This window comes from Vitis vinifera, chromosome 14 (assembly GCF_030704535.1).
Source record: "Vitis vinifera cultivar Pinot Noir 40024 chromosome 14, ASM3070453v1".
Taxonomy (NCBI): domain Eukaryota; kingdom Viridiplantae; phylum Streptophyta; class Magnoliopsida; order Vitales; family Vitaceae; genus Vitis; species Vitis vinifera.
This window is the reverse complement of record NC_081818.1, coordinates 29,824,174-29,840,206: the sequence shown is the minus strand read 5'-3', so window position 1 is coordinate 29,840,206 and position 16,033 is coordinate 29,824,174. Positions and strand designations below refer to the sequence as shown.

Sequence of the window (16,033 nt, the reverse complement as noted above, 5' to 3'; positions counted from 1 at the left end):
TAAGAGATCCTTGTTGATCTCAAAGTCCTCATCACTTAGGTTTATAGTGTTAATCATCTGGGAATAGGTAGGAGACATAACAAGGGACTCATCCTGTTGTGATTCCTGAGTAGACTCATTTTCTTCTGTGTAAAATGGTCTGGCCACTTTGGTGTGACTTCTAACACATGTTAACTTAATATTCTTAAGATTTGCTGAGCTAAAACCTTTTTCTTCCCTAGTGGTTCTAACTGGGATAGAAGAGCTTGAAGCTCTAGAGGGTTCATAAACTGAAACTCTAGGGCTACTGGTATGTCTGAAAGAGTTAGAGAAAATCAGATCTCCTCCTCCATCAGGATATTGAACAATTTGTTCAATTCTTTTAGATCTCTATTCAATGGCTGAAACGACATTAACAAAACGCTAATTTTCTGGAAACTCAACATCTTTCCACAAGATCTTCTTGGGGACAATGAAGTTTGACTTATCTAGCATATCTGAGTAAAAGAGAGTAGTCTCACCCTTAGGACTGGTGCAAAGTGCTCCAAATCCAACGCTTGTATTCATGTTTTTATAGACAAACTTGGTTATGATGGAAACATGATTGTTTTCTGGTTTGATCTTAAAGTCATAGGTCTTAATATGTAGGACAACAGAATCTAAGATGTCTTCATCTCTTAATCTAACTGTGAAGTTAGGGAAACATTGGAAATAAACTGAGCCATCATTCAGTCCTACTTGGACTGCGCCAATAATAAAATCTCGATAATCGAGATGCCTATTATCCCTTAAACACATGACAATAGAGGTGTTTAAACCTAATCTTGTCAAAGACTTAGCTGCTACTTGAATAATACCAAAGTGTATGAAATTATAGCCATCTTTCTTATCATTCTTAATGGACTCACTATCTAGGAGCCTTATGACCTGATCGTCTTATTCTAAGTTGACTAACATTTAAGAGGTTTTGATAGTATAATCTGTGAAAAACTTAAAGGTTCCTTTCTTATAAATTTCTTGATTAGACACCTTGGGTAACTTCCAATCATCTAAATCATTTTGGATCTTAGGATAATTAATCTCTTCACTGTTTACAATAGTATCTTGAGAATCAGTGGATCTCCTAGACATGGTTCTGAAAATTGAACTCATTTTAGGGTTTTGATCTAGAGCCTAATAGTAGATTGACAGACCTTATGAGACGTCACCCCAATCCTCTTATAGCCCTAACAAACGCCTATCCCCAGCTAACAACAGGCTCAACCGGCAGTGCTCACGTTCCTCGGCACACTGCTACTTATCATAGGATAGCTCAAAACACCCAAAACAAACCCAACTTCCCTTTCCGTGGCTCTGATACCATAGAAGGGAGAACATAAACTTGAAAGAGAAGAAGAATGAAAATTAAATGATGTCTACAAATGAGGATCAAGCCTCCTTAAATAGCCAAAAAGAGAATATTAAACAGTACCAATCAGGCGACAAAACACTGTTTGCTTTTTGACTAACGGTTGTGAATAGTAATCCCGTGCTTGAATAGTGAATAGTGAACAGTAAATAGACGCTTTCTATTGTAGCACTTAAGACTTTTTCATCGAGAATCTTACTTTCGGTTGAGAAGACGACTGACAGGCTGCTTTGGACTATGTAGTCACATGTAGTTTGTGGTTCATTCTCTTTAAATTTCTTATTATTTATCTTGTGTATTTTCTAACTCCTCTTCTTTGTTTTGAATTTTAGAATAATTCATGAAAACTTAAATGTGATGTAAGAAGCAAATTTTATTATTAAATAAAAATATTTTTAAAATATAGCTCATAAATGTAAAAGAAAGAAAATAAGAAAAAAAATGAAAATTTTTTTTTAAATTAATAAATTATTTTATTTTTTTAAACACATGTTATTTTTTTTTATATAAAGATTAAATAAATAATATAAATTTTTAATTATATTTATATTTTTCATGTTTTTTCTATGATAAATCAAATGTGAAAAAAAATCATTTTTCTTCAATTATATTTGTTTTCTTAAAAATTTGAAAAAAAATATAGAGAAAATATAATAAAAAGAATAAATGAAATAAAAAATAAATTTAAAATTAATAAATTATTTTTATATTCTATTTCAATATTATTATTATTACTTTTCTTTCCTTAGTGTCTAGTAGGAACCAAATACAATCTTAAGAAAAAAAATAAATAAATCAAAACTACATACAAAAAAACCATTTTTATTTTCATTCCCAATTGCAAATAATGGAGGGTATCCATGTCGGTCACACTCATACCTAAAAAAATGTTTAATACATAAAATAAAATTGTCAAAATGCATTTAAAAATAATAAATCCTTAAAAATTATGAAAAGAAAAAAAGAAAAATCATAAGAAGATTGGATACAACTCATATAGGAACTAAAAAAACATTATGCTTAGTAAATTAACAAACATTAATTAAAGAAACACAAAATTTAAGTGATTCAACAAGATACAGAGAGGACAAATCCATATAATTTTTTTTTCTCATAACATGATTAATATTACTAATCACAAATTACAATTGGTCACAAACATTAATCAACAGGCACTATACTTCACCCATCAAGCTCAACCAAAACATAAAAAAATAAAAAAAATAAAAAAATACATTTAAACTTCCTTATTATTTGGAGAGTTATCCTCAATCAGCCCTGTGGAGGAGGGCTGAGATAGTAACCGGATTTAGGGTTGGTGTTTGGCACCGGTTCTTCATAATCCATCATCTGGATCATCACCCTTGCTTTTCCTGCACTTTCCTGGGAAACAAACAAACAAACAAATAAATGATGATTTTATGCCCTGGAAAATTGAAAAGAATGTTTAAAGAAAAAAAGATATGCAACCAACCTTTACAAGAACGGTGGAAGAATCTTTAAGCTCAAAACTTTCCATGGCTTTTCTCCCGAATCCTTAAAATTGAAAGGAGAAAGTGTAAGAAAGGGAATCAGAGAAAAGACAGCACCAACCAGAAAAGAAGATTCATGGAAGGGAAAAATAAGTACTGGAAACAGTAATAAATGAGCTGGCAATAGCAATACCCACCATGAGAGGAGGAGAGAAGCAGAAGAGCTGAAAGAAACAGCGCCCTAAGGAAACAAGACCGACCCATGATTCTTCTCACAGTTCTAGGAAATGGGTTGCTATCAGATTTCTGAATCTCAGCTTGGATTTTATAGGTGCTGAAACTCAGAAAGAAAAAAGAAAACCGCCTTTGAGTTTCCAGGAAAACCGCTTCAGCTTCAGATCCAATGAAGCCTTTAATGTTTATACGGTGGAAAATAGAAGTAACTTTTTTTTTTTTGGGTTGCAGACAATATGGGCAGTGGCCTAGTGGGTACACACAAACAGGAGTCTTAAAGTTCCAATTTATACTGCCCCTTTCAATTCACAAAACCACTTTTCAGCCATTTGAAACCACTTTTGGTAGTTGGGGTCAACTGATATAAAAATTAGCCTCCAAATTTTGAGCTCTAAAAAAAAAAAAAAAAAGGTTTATTAAATTTGCTCTTGTGGTTAGAGTAGGAAGAAGGTAGTGTCTCAAATTTGAAGCATTAGATACAAATTTTTTAAGATTCCGATGCTTCAAATGTGATTTCATTATTCATGCTCTTGGTTATATCTTTTGTATTGTGATGATATTTTCCTTTTTAATCTTTAGTCACATTTCTTATCATTTTGATGATTTTTTTTTTGTTGATATTTTTCTAATAATTTTAGATATTTGATGCAATCTTGAAGGTAAAATTCATTGTTAAAGATAAATCTCTAAAGTAAGAAGGTGGTAAAATACTTAAAGAAAAATGGCTCTACATAGACTACATACTTTATAAAAGCCAAGGTGGGATTCACATGTACTAAACCTAAAAATGAGAAAGTAGAAGAGTTATCACATGAATTGACCTTTGAGACTACTTTATTTAGGATGCAGTTTTCCTTTTACATTAAATTTTGCCAATTTTCTTTTCTTTTCTTTTCTTTTCTTTTCTCCCCCTCAAAACTTCTGTGATTTCAAATCAGTGTGATGTGATTTTACATTCACTTCAAATGGGCTTTAGATAGCAATTCTTTTGTGACCTCCACCCCACCTAATATTATGCTGCCATCACTTTCCTAACCATTTACAAAGTAGTAATCCAATATTGATGTGGTGGTACACCCCAATTTTTGTGAAATTTGTTTTTATTTTTATTTTTTTACGGATACCAAATCTAAAAAACAGTTTCAAAATGTCAACTAAATTAGCCAGGATTAAAAAAAAAAAAAGGAAAATTTGTTTTGGAAAAAAAAATTGTTATTAGAAAATCTCATGCATAATAATTAATTTGAATTTGATGTATTTTTTTTTTTTTAGTTTGATTGGTTGGCTTTTTATTGATAGTTTATGCACCAAGGCAACCTAATTTTAGGCATCAAGTCAAATGCTCAAAACTAATGGTTTATCATTTCTTTTCCCCACCCTTTTTTTCCATAAATAAATAAGATTGATAAACTAACTAGAAAGGTAACACCATCCTCTTCTTTTTCTATCTTTTTTCCCCCTCTTTTTAGATATGGAAGACAACTCATTTCTCCCTCACATTAGATATCATTGCATTATAGAAATATTTGTCTTTATCCTCATGAGCTTTTCATACTTTAAGGAAAAATGGGTTGTATTCAAATGGTTTTCCATTCTAAACTTTATGGACTTGAAACAACCAAAATAATCTTAAATTTATTTAATGTGAGACTTATGAGAATGGAGAGTGAAAGTAGCAATATGCATCTCTCTAAACAACTATGGAGTAGTTTATTTTGTTTGATTGTGGTGAAAGAAATGAAAATGAGATAGAAATTAGGCAAACTTTAAGCATATTTGGCATGTGGAAATAAGAAATATTTTTTGTTCAAAGAAAAGGATAAAAATTATGTTAGGTAATTTTAATTTAAAATCTGGTTTATGAAAATATTTTTAAAGAAATTTTCATTTCTAGAAAATATTGTAATATTATTGTTCATGCGTAAAAGGATGATTTTATATTTTCATTCAGGATTTCATATAAATATTATTGATTTTAAGTCCTTACAACCCTTATGACTTTAAAATGAGTTTATATATGTCAAATGAATTATCTAAATATTGAAAACTTCTCTCCCTTGATAGGTATGAAATATCATGTTCACTCTCTTGTAAAGATATGATATTTTAATTATAAATATGAGGATTAATGGGTAATTAAATTATATATATATATATTATTAGGAATTGACTCTAATATCATTTATTACAATCCTTATAGATATTATCTTTGATCGTATTAACTCTCAAAGCTTAAAACTTCTTATATATATAAAATAATGAACAATATTTTTTTAAAATAATTTTTTACTTTAATTTTTTATTCTATCATCTCTTCTCAAATTTTTTATATAATTAGAATTTGGAGGAAGAAAATACATAGAATATTATAGACACATTCTTGAAAGTGCTTCCATGTGCCCTAGAGTAAAGCACTAAGCACTACTAATTAAACAAGAAGAAAAAATTAGTTTCAAGTTGATAAAGCTTTCTTATTTCTTTTGCATTGTTAATGTCTTAGGATTAGCTTATATAAACAAGAATAGATAATGGACTTTGTGTGATGAGGTTTGTGAACTTCCCAATAATAACATTGAATTGCTAAAGTACCAACTTTTACATGGTAAAGAGTTTGGTGTTCTAGCACTAACCTAGAAAAAAAAGCAACTTGAAATTAAAGTCTACTCTTTGGAAAGTGGAGATTAGAGAGGTTTCTCATTCCCACTTTTCATTTGTGAAATGGTTTTGATGGGAAGTTCTTTTATTTTGTGTTTGTGAATATATATTTTAATTTTTTTCTATGACACTTTTGTTTAAAATAAGATCATATGATTTTAATTAACTTAGTGCCCATCACCCTCAATAGACCACATCTAGGGTTTCAATCACCCACTCATGTGGAAATTGGGTGGAAGTGGGGAATGGGGATACATATGAGATCATGGAGTTTGCTTGTTGGCCATGAAAGCTACATGTTCCCTATCTATGCAAGCATGGTCCTTTATAGTAAAAGAGGTTTTTGAAATTGCCATTAATAATTATATTTTTTCTTTTATGTAATGGAAAATTAGTTAAAAACTTATATATATTTAAATTATTTAATATGAAAGAATTTTAAAAAATGAAATGTGTTTGAAATTGTATATAAAGTTATTTTATTGATTTCAAATTTATTTTTAATTTTCGTTCATTATCACATTTTTTTTTCCTATTTTTAGTATTGTTCTAAACCAAATATAACATTAACAATAATAATATTTGAGCAACGTGTCTTCTTTGGATTACTAATCATACCTTGATGACAGAAAGAATCGCACTTGAAATGAGATAAGAAGTGGAGGGTTGACCGAGTCGTCCCAAATCTCAATATTTAGGTCTATTTTAAAGAACCTCAATTATGGTAGTGTCTAAAGCTTGCCAAACCTAATTAATTATATTCTTTATCTTTCTTATAATGATGTTGTACATGACAAATGGATGGACATAAATTTTAATGGCTTCATATATTGTCTAAAACTAAAAAGACAAAGAAAAGAAAAAAAGTGATATGAAATTCGATATTAAAAAAGCATCTCATTTTTTGAGAAATTATAAGACATATCATTGTATTTAATAAGCAAATAATTTAAAATTTATTCAAATATAGTATCATTTTTTAAAATAAAAGTATAGAGTTAAAAATGAAAATGGGTTATTAAGGTTTTTTTTTTATGTATATATATAATTCAAGGTTGAAAATGAGTCTTAACTCTTGTGTGAGATAAGACGAGTATAGAGGTGTTTGCTGTTTGGTAAAACTTAAAATTTATTATTTAATGATTAAGTTGATTTTATATTAAATTGTTTACTTTAAATATTAAGGTTAATTGATAATGTTGACGTAAAATTTATTTTAAATTATCAAATTGATATAATTACTTTTACTAATATTTGTATTTTCACTAATATTAAGTAATAAAATTATTTATTCTACAATAACCATAAGAATATTTATTATAAACAATGAGTTGTAAATACATGAGTTATAATTGTAAAATATATTCTCACTACACACAAGCAAATAAGGTAAAAGAAATTTAATATTAAGAATAAATTGTCTATTTCAATTTAATACTTAAAGTAATTTTTTATTTTAAATTGTGTTATTAAATTAATTTATTTAATAACTTAAATTAAGTTATTAAATCATACTCAATTATCAAGTTAATTTACCCTACACTCTCTAAACTTAAGAATCAATAGGATCAAAATCACAAGATTTGTAAGTAGATATTGATTGAATAGCTAGAATTTAAACCAGTCTCCCTTAAACAATTATCACTAGATTTCTTTTAGAATTCTTAAAACTGAAATTGAGCACCCATAAGAAAAGGGAAGAGGTTCACTGAATGTCGAGAGCCGAAAAAATTGAAAAACGATGAGAGAAAAGTTGCAGAGGAGCCAAGAGAATTCATGGCATCACATGCTTTGGGTCCCATAAAACAAGTCATCTTATACAAAAGCAACACATAGCCCATAGCAAAAAATGTATGAAAATGTTTTCTCTTGGCAGCATGCTCAGGGAACACATAATCATTCGATTGGGAGAAAATAAGTTTCAACACTTACGAATATATATAGATAAGTTTTAAAGTCGTAAAGATCACAATTTTTTTTATCAATCATATCTATACAAATAGAAGGTACGGTTCTAATCTTTTAGGATCGACCTATTTTATTGTAGCCTATAACAAATAAAGATAGACTAAGCTTTCACCATAAACTATTTTAGACTTAGAAGCACATAAAAAACCAAAAGGGTTTGATTTTTATTTCCAAATTTATTTTATTATGGTACATAAAATCACTTTGTTTTAAATTTTAATACACTGCAGAAAATGAGAAACATTTTTTTTACTTCTTTATTGCCCAATGATAACAAGATTACAAAACTTTCCCTAATCCCTAATAAGTATCCCAACACTTAGATTTTTTTTGCCAAAGTCACTGAATTGAGATGCCACCAATCTCCTACACCCTTTCAAGGAGATGAGAGGGCCTACTTATATCTAAGGCTACCTCCCTTCGCTTCAATTTGAATTCAAATTTTGATGGTTACACAACCACCCAACTGGCCACACCCCTTCCCCCTTGAGGTGTCTCTTCATGTCTCACACAGCCCACCCGCAGCCCTCTTTGTTGAAACCCTCTCAAGTTTAAAAATAAAATCTTAAATCCACATCCAACCGTTAATATGTTTTTCGAAATCACTCCTATTAGCTACAAGACGGAACTTAGAATACCGTGACGCTAAAGTACAACTTTGCACTTTATATGACGATGCTTTGGGTGCTTTAGCACTTAGAAACCCCTACTTGTTTTGGCAAAGTGGAGAAGAATTAGGTCCTAAATGAGATTTCATTTTTTTAATGGTTTTGATTAGAACTTCAATTATTTTATTATAAAAATTTTAGAATCATATTTATGTATTAAACACGTTGAATGTGTTTTTGAGATAACCAACTTATTAGAAGTTACAACTATATTAAATAAGTCTTTATATTCGTTGCAAGAGAAGTTTCTATAATATTTTTAGTAATTAAAGTATTTTTATTTTTAAAAATAGTTTTATGTTTAGTAAATTTTAAGTTAAAAGTAGTTTTTTTAACAATTTATTATAAAAATAGAATGTTTTTTTAAAACACATATTTGAGGTATTTTTTGGGGTGTTTTGTAGAATATTTTTAGAAATAATTGAAAATATGATGAAAAATAAGTCAAGAAACTTATTTTTCAAATCTGAATTAACCATTCTCAAAAAGCTAATTTTTAAGAATTTGTTTTTAAAAACCTTACTAAATAATATGCAAGATTTGGATGTTTTTGTAAAACATGTTACATGGATGCTATTTTTAAATATTAATTTTATTAAATATACTTTAATGGAAATTAAAGATGGCCCTAAACCATTAACAATTTATTTTTTAGATGGCTTACTTTTGAGAGTTGGATTAGCAAATTAAGAAGGGGTATCTTGATCTTATGTGCCTTTCCAAGCAAGGGAGACATGACCTTTAATAATAATAATAATAATAATAATAATGTAGCAATATATCTTGTTTGGATGACTTACACCATGATGACATGGAAGAATTGCCCATAGAATGAGATAAAGAAGTGGAGGGTTGACCTAGGAGTCCCAAATCTCATTGTTTAGGCCTACTTTATTAAAGAAACTCAATTGTATATGGTTATGCCTCAAGCATGGCCAACCAAATTTACATGGTCCCTAGTTATCTAACGGTCTTTTTCTTTATTACAGTGATGTTGGAAATAATGAAACGAAATGACCTAGATTTCGACTAATGGATTCATTTTATGAAACATCGAAAGGTAAAAAAACAAAAAAGTAGTATATTATTTCAAGTTCAACTTTAATTACATAATTTAAATGAGAAATATAATAAGTCTTTATTCAGCTTAAAAAACACATCTGACTTTCTCATAAAATATTTGAACATTATATAAATTTTATTTGGATAAAGTTGGTTTTCATGTTTAACGATGAAAAAAGCACGATGATATTTTTTAAAATTTTAAATAAATAATACCCTTTTTGCATTGTATTACCTTAAACGAAAAGTAAAAGTCTTGCTATTTGTCCAAAATGTGAATAAATCATGTTGGAAATTATGAAGCCTTGGTGGAGAGTCTTATTCAAACACTTTTATAAATTATGAAAAAATCTATAAAGCTCTCCCGAATAGGGTTATATTATCAAACCCTATACTATTTGTGGTAGTCGGATCAACTTGACCCGATGATATGGTGCTCAAATCGACCTATCATGCTCGATGCCATGTGTCACCCAAAGGGAGAGTATCCTTTCAATGTATTAGTTGGGTGCAAAGGTGCAAACCACATCATTAGAGAAGTAAATCACTAGAGGAGAGCCACATGATATACAAGTGAGGTTTGAAGAGGGGTTGCCATCAAATATTACAAGATGTGCATTAAGCCTTAAGACAACAGGGTCAAAACCACAAAATTTATTGGCAGATATGGATTGAATGGCTAGTATCAAAAGCCACCTGCCTACCTTGAACAAACTTCACTAAATGTCTATTAAAGGTCCTAAAACTGAAATGAGCACACATACGAAAAAGGAAGGAGATTCACCCAATGTAAAGAGCCAAAGAAAACACATGAAAATGGGAAGAAAAGTAAGGGAGGAGGCCAAGAGAATTAATGGTATCACATGCATTGGGTCCCATAAACAGCTCACCTTACACAAAAGATGGTTGCCTTCTTTGTCAATAGCAACACAGTCCCAGACACAAAATATCTGAAATGTTTTCTCTTGGCCTAAACCTCAGGGAACACGACCATTCTACTCTGAAAAACAGACCAAATGAAGTAATTTGACATGAAAACCGCAGCCTCATTAGTCAGAAACATCATTTATAAGCTAAAATGAAATCCCACTCCTCAAATATATCAGGGTTTTAACAGGGTTTAAGGATCATGATTGTGTGTGTTTGCTGTTAATTGCTCTATTCCATAGAAAATAAGAGGTATAAAAGGAACCCAAAAAGAGGAGAGGACAAAAGCAAGAAGAAATGGAAAAAGAAAGGAAGACTTTATGATCAGCTTTCCACCTTTTGGTGCTGGTTGCTTGGATTCTTTGTTGTGGAAAGAGAAAGGTGCTTGTCCATTTGTGATAGAATTCAAGCCTATCCAAAGCAGCAGACCCCACAAGCACTTTTCTATCTTTTGAATCAACCCCTCTGCCCATTTCCTTTATGCTCAACTATAGGTAATGGAGTTCACTCCTTTGGCTTCATTCAGGTCTGTTTTAACTGTAGTCTTTGATTCTTTTCAAACGCATGCATGAGGAACAATCCTCAATCCTCAATTTTCCATCCTCCTATGAGCTGATATTAAGATAGATACCAGTCTAGGAAAATTAAGGTAGAATGTTTCGTCTGTTATTCGATTCCTATTAGAAGCACATAAGAAGAACTGTTTAACTTATAGTCCCAAATTTATTTTATTACATCTGGCATTTTGGTACACAAGCTCACTCTGTTCTAGCTCTCACTATTCATATATATAAGTATGTACACAAACTAAAAGCTCAGCAAACCATCTACAGGAAAACAGAAGGCACTTTTCATACAGTCATCCAAAAGAATCAGTGGCTACTTCAGCTAAAACTAAGATAGCTCTCTTCACCTAAGAGGAAATTACAGAAGAATCCACCGCTCTGCTCTTATGGTCTGTTGGACTGCTTTGTGAGTTGTTTGCTTAGAATCGAGGCTGGTGATTCAATATTGACCAAGTGGCATACAGAGTTGGTGTGGTTGTGTGAACATTGAGCACCATGCTCTTCCTGTTGCACTAAAGAGCACCATAGGTAACAGTTACAGGTTTTTAGCCTATCCAATTATGAGCTCTCATGGAAGTTGAGTGACCTAGACAATGCTGCAGGATTGGCTTGCAGTACTGGAGAGGTTTCAGCTATGTGATTCTTTTCATCAGCTTTTGATTGGAAAGACTTAAAGAGTCTGCCCCCGCTAATTGGATCCGCCTTGTCATTCTTGATTCCTAGCGTTGCCCATATAGAGCTCCTTGCAGCTTCTCCTGGATCATCAATCCTCAAGGTCTTTGGAATCCAAAGACACCTCTCAGAATTGTTCTCTTTCTGTAGTTCCTCTTCCCCAAAGTTGCTTGCTTTAAGCATATTCTCGTCCCTTGAATGCTTACCTAAGGTCGGAGAGTTAGGACCAGAGCTTGGGGCTGTGTGGTTTAGCGCAGATGGCTGAGGAACCCATGGGATATTCCAAGCTCCAGGTACTGTACAACCCCAATAAGCAGCTGCAGGGTAGAATGGCATAGGAAAACCTGAAGGACAGAAAGCAGGAGGGGGTACTGGAGGGATGGCAGGTACTGGAGGGCTCCACTGAGCTGAATTCCAAGGGTAAGGCCAAGGAGCCCCAGGAAAGCATGGTATCTGAGGAGGAAACGCATGACAATTTCGCATCACTTGATCTGGCAAGGCAGTTTTGCCTGCCTCCTCCTTTGAATTTGAAGCCGTGACTGAAGATTTGCTCAAGTGATCATCACCATTTTCTCCACCTCCATAAGGAACTGGAATTCTTAGCTTTTCTGGTTTATGAAATCCATTTGGAGTGCAGTTTCTCATTGTCTTTTCAGCAAGGTTCAAAACAGAAGCCATTGATTCACAAAGGGGGGTGTCTGAGCCAAAAGTCAGGACGGTGCCATTGGTTTTCAATGCAGGGTGGTGGATTCCATTGGGAACATCAGTTCGAGCACTCTGAAGAGCTTCAGAGACAGTTATGTGCCGATAGTGAGAGGTTGAATTCTTGTTCTTACGACGACCTGCACCCACAGGCACGTTCCTCATGGTTCCCCCGGCTGTCCAATATCTCTGACAGTTCTTGCAGAAGTGTCGGGGTTGGTTGACATTGTAGTTGTTGTAATAACAGAACTTGGTGTCCATACTATTACAGCGGGGGCATGGAAGTATCTTGTCTGGTTTCTTCAGGGTCTTCTCTTGTGAGATACTTGTCTCACTCTGTTCCTCTTCATTCTTCGAACACTTTAATGTTGCAGTTTCTTTGTCGGCTGATGGTGTTTTAGGATTTTCATTTACCCCTGAATTTGCATCTGGATCTGTAAACTCTTCTGACGTAGAAGATCGAGCTCCATCTTCCTGTCTAGTGTCAGTAACTTTTCCTCCTGAAGTGTCCTGAAACGATCAGAGAAATCATTGACAAACACAAGCGTTAGAGCCCAATTTTTCCAGAAATATGAACACAACCATCTTATATTAACATGAAAAACACTCTCACAAAATTGACTATACGATGAACAACTTCAGGGATTCACCATGAACTGAAATCCATATAACTGCAGAATATTAAATTTGAGTGACATCACATTCCGGTAACCCAAGTTATTAACTAAAAGCTTTCCAAGGTTTCAAGAAACTTGTTTCAAGAAATCCATAACTGTTTGGGGTCAACCACACAAATCTTACAGAAAAAAAAAGGGGGAAAACCCGGAATATTAAAGACTTGAGCATTCCTCAATGCTCCATTGGATCGAAATAAAAACCAAGGAAAACATATGAAAATCCGAAATTTTACATGTTGCCCAACAGAACTAAAAGAAGAAGCAAGTTCAGAAGCATAAAGGTTGAAACTACCGGTATTCGAGAATCAAGAAAAACATGCATGAGAAATAGAAATTCGAGCTTAAAACCCTGTATCTAGTTGATCATACTCTAAATTAAGAAATCAGAACTTCCACGTAAAACTTAAAGAGACTTGTATTGAAGAACATTCTTCTACAGCGGCCGCTACTAAAAAACGAATTTTTCGTGGTTTAATTGTGAGGCAGGGAAATTAACAACACCAAACTCCAAAAGATTGCTCTTCAAATCCAATTAAATACAAAGGATAATGAAACGCCCCAATAAAATCACTAAAGAAGATGGCAGGACCTGAAAGCCAGCAAATGAAAAGAAAAAAAAAGGATCTAATTGAGGAATCGAATAGCTTGAAATTAAGCAAATCCATGAACTTGGATCAGCACTCTCTTAAACCAGTTAAAATAAAAAATGCTCGTTTCGAAAAAACCTCAATAATAAACACTCTAAAAAAAGCAATTAAACTAACCTAAATTCCCAAAAACCTGAAAATTTTCCAAAATCAAACCGACCCTTAACAAAACACCTCGAATTCCGAAACTAGCCGACAAATTACCACCTAGTAACCCCAAAAATCAGGACACCAGCACCTGGAAACAAACCAGGACACACATAGGCAGGTCAACAAAATTGCCAAACCGCGCCTAACAAAGATCGACCCATCATTCCTCTCACTCTTCCAAACAATGGGTACCTTTCACAACCAAACCTAATCAATCCAATCCAATTCAATCCCTTACCTTGTCCACTTCCCGCCCTTCCTCTCCGGCCCTGACGCAGTCCTCCTCCGGCGAAGAGTTCGTCGCCCGATTCTGATCCACCCAATCCTCACCACCGCCGCCAACAGTAGCACCGGAAGGAGAGTCGTTTCCGGCCGCCGCCGTCGCTACCTCCGGCAGCGGAATCGTCTTCCCAAACAGCTTAATCGCGGGGTCTTTTGCTTCCGCCATTTTCTCCCCTCAGAGAGAGAAAAGAAATATAAAGAAAGAGATCTGACAAGGGTGTGGGTCTGTCCAAAGAGGAGTGTCTTCGTGTCCTCGTGGTTTGGGAGAGAAGAGAGAGAGTTCGTCTTCTTCGTCGTCAATTCGAAGTTTTTTTCCTTTTTTTTTTTGCTTTCCCTCCGTTTAACCAGGTGGGGGTGCCACGTCATTGCCCAAATCGATTCTCAGCCACAAATTCTATGTGGCCTTGAGATCTTCTCTTTTCTTCTTCTTTCTTTTCTATTCTTTCTCTTTTGATATTCTCACACCAATTGGATGTATCCTGTATCCACCCGTCTCACGTCCACGTCAGCACTTTCAATTCCTCGCCTCCCCCCAACCCACCACACAGCCTCAATTACTCGCCTCACCTTTTTCTAATCACCTTTTCCTTTTTGTACTTTCGCTTTTTTTTCTTTTATCTATTTAATTTGTGGATGGGAATTGATGATGTTTTTATAAAATCAAAAGCTTTTTTTTAAAAAAAATGTTTAATTATAATCGATTGCGTAGCTCTCTTTAATTTTTTTTTTGCTTTTATTTTATATTTCATATTTCATTTGTACACATCAACAACTCTTAAAAATCGGACAAATTTTACTTGACACGCTGGCTTTCCAAAAAATTAAAATAGATTATTTTGACTTTAATTTTTGCTTTATCTAAAGTTAAAACACAAAAGTGAGCTAAAAACTCTTTTTAGGGATTTGATTTGAAAAGGGGTTAAAGGGAAGATGTGGAATGTGTAGCTGGGAAAGTGATGTGCAATAAAGATTATGTTGGAGAGGGCAAAGAAAAATGAAACCAATACTTTCTTATCAAACAAGTCAATAAGATGAGATAATACTTCAATATCCAAAAATTGATATTTTAATGTTATCTTCCACATGAGATGTAAAGAGGCTTACAATTCCACACCAAAGTGTATTCAATTATTATTATTATTATTATTCAAGAAATTAAAAAAAAAAGTATTGTTTTATTATTTACTTGCTTTTGCATAATACTAATTTTCAATAAGTTTTTAATAATAATTTAAAAACAATTCTCAATTATTCTTATAAATAAAATTTTGAAAATACAATATATTTATGTATAATATAAAAAATTTTAAAGCATTTTTCATATTTCAGTTGTTACTTAAAACAATGAAAAACACTTAAAATATGTTTTAAAAAAGATGTTATCACAATAAATTTTCAATTATTTCAAGATAAAATTAGTTTTTTTTAATGATAATTTATTTTAAAAAATTGAAAGTCAAATGATTCCAAACAGGTTCTTTATATTATAAATTTACATGTTAAAGGCGATCTAAGCGACCTTTTCGTTCAATAAAAAATTAAACATCTATATCCATTTTTAGGGAGTTTTTGGGCCGAAAAAAGAAAAAAGAAAACACAAACAAGAGAGAGAAGGGTGGGGTGGCGGTGGGGGAGCAAGTCAATTGAGGCCATGGAAGTCCACGTCAACATCTGGTACAGAAACGACACGTGGGGCATGGCCCCACCAAAACCCTTATCAGACTGCAAAGCAGTTAATGAGGCTTTGTGCCATGTCAGATCCATATTCCACGTGGGCCACCACCATCGCCCCCCACCCCAAAAAGTAAAGTGAAAAGCCCCCCTTACGCCATCCTCTCCATACAAATCCCACACGTGTCCCTCCCGCCCTCTTTTTCAACCTTCACACGTGCGGAGCATCTGAATCTCCCCTCCAGTGGCTTTGCTTTTGCCTGGTTTTCTTCGCCTATCTGACACGTGTCCCC

At 32.9% G+C, this 16,033-nt stretch overlaps 1 protein-coding gene and 1 long non-coding RNA gene across 2 annotated transcripts; both read right to left on the bottom strand.

Moving 5' to 3' along the window:
* Positions 1 to 2,477: 2,477 nt before the first annotated feature.
* Positions 2,478 to 3,359, bottom strand: LOC100250761 (uncharacterized). The gene is made up of 3 exons (XR_787651.3): positions 3,057 to 3,359; positions 2,862 to 2,923; positions 2,478 to 2,770 (listed from the first exon to the last, which is right to left on the bottom strand). It is a non-coding gene; the product is annotated as an uncharacterized LOC100250761 (long non-coding RNA).
* A 7,717-nt stretch (positions 3,360 to 11,076) lies between these two features.
* LOC100254372 (cyclic dof factor 2) lies at positions 11,077 to 14,512 on the bottom strand. The gene is made up of 2 exons (XM_002283670.5): positions 14,026 to 14,512; positions 11,077 to 12,823 (listed from the first exon to the last, which is right to left on the bottom strand). The coding sequence occupies exons 1-2, from the start codon at positions 14,233 to 14,235 to the stop codon at positions 11,498 to 11,500; spliced, it is 1,536 nt and encodes a 511-aa protein (XP_002283706.1). The 5' UTR covers positions 14,236 to 14,512; the 3' UTR covers positions 11,077 to 11,497.
* Between the last annotated feature and the right edge of the window lie 1,521 nt (positions 14,513 to 16,033).

Coding starts and splice junctions, on each gene's coding strand:
- LOC100254372 (XM_002283670.5), bottom strand. CDS start 14,235: ATGGCGGAAGCAAAAGACCCCGCGATTAAGCTGTTTGGGAAGACGATT. Junction 12,824..14,025: donor AAGGGCGGGAAGTGGACAAG/GTAAGGGATTGA, acceptor TGATCGTTTCAG/GACACTTCAGGAGGAAAAGT.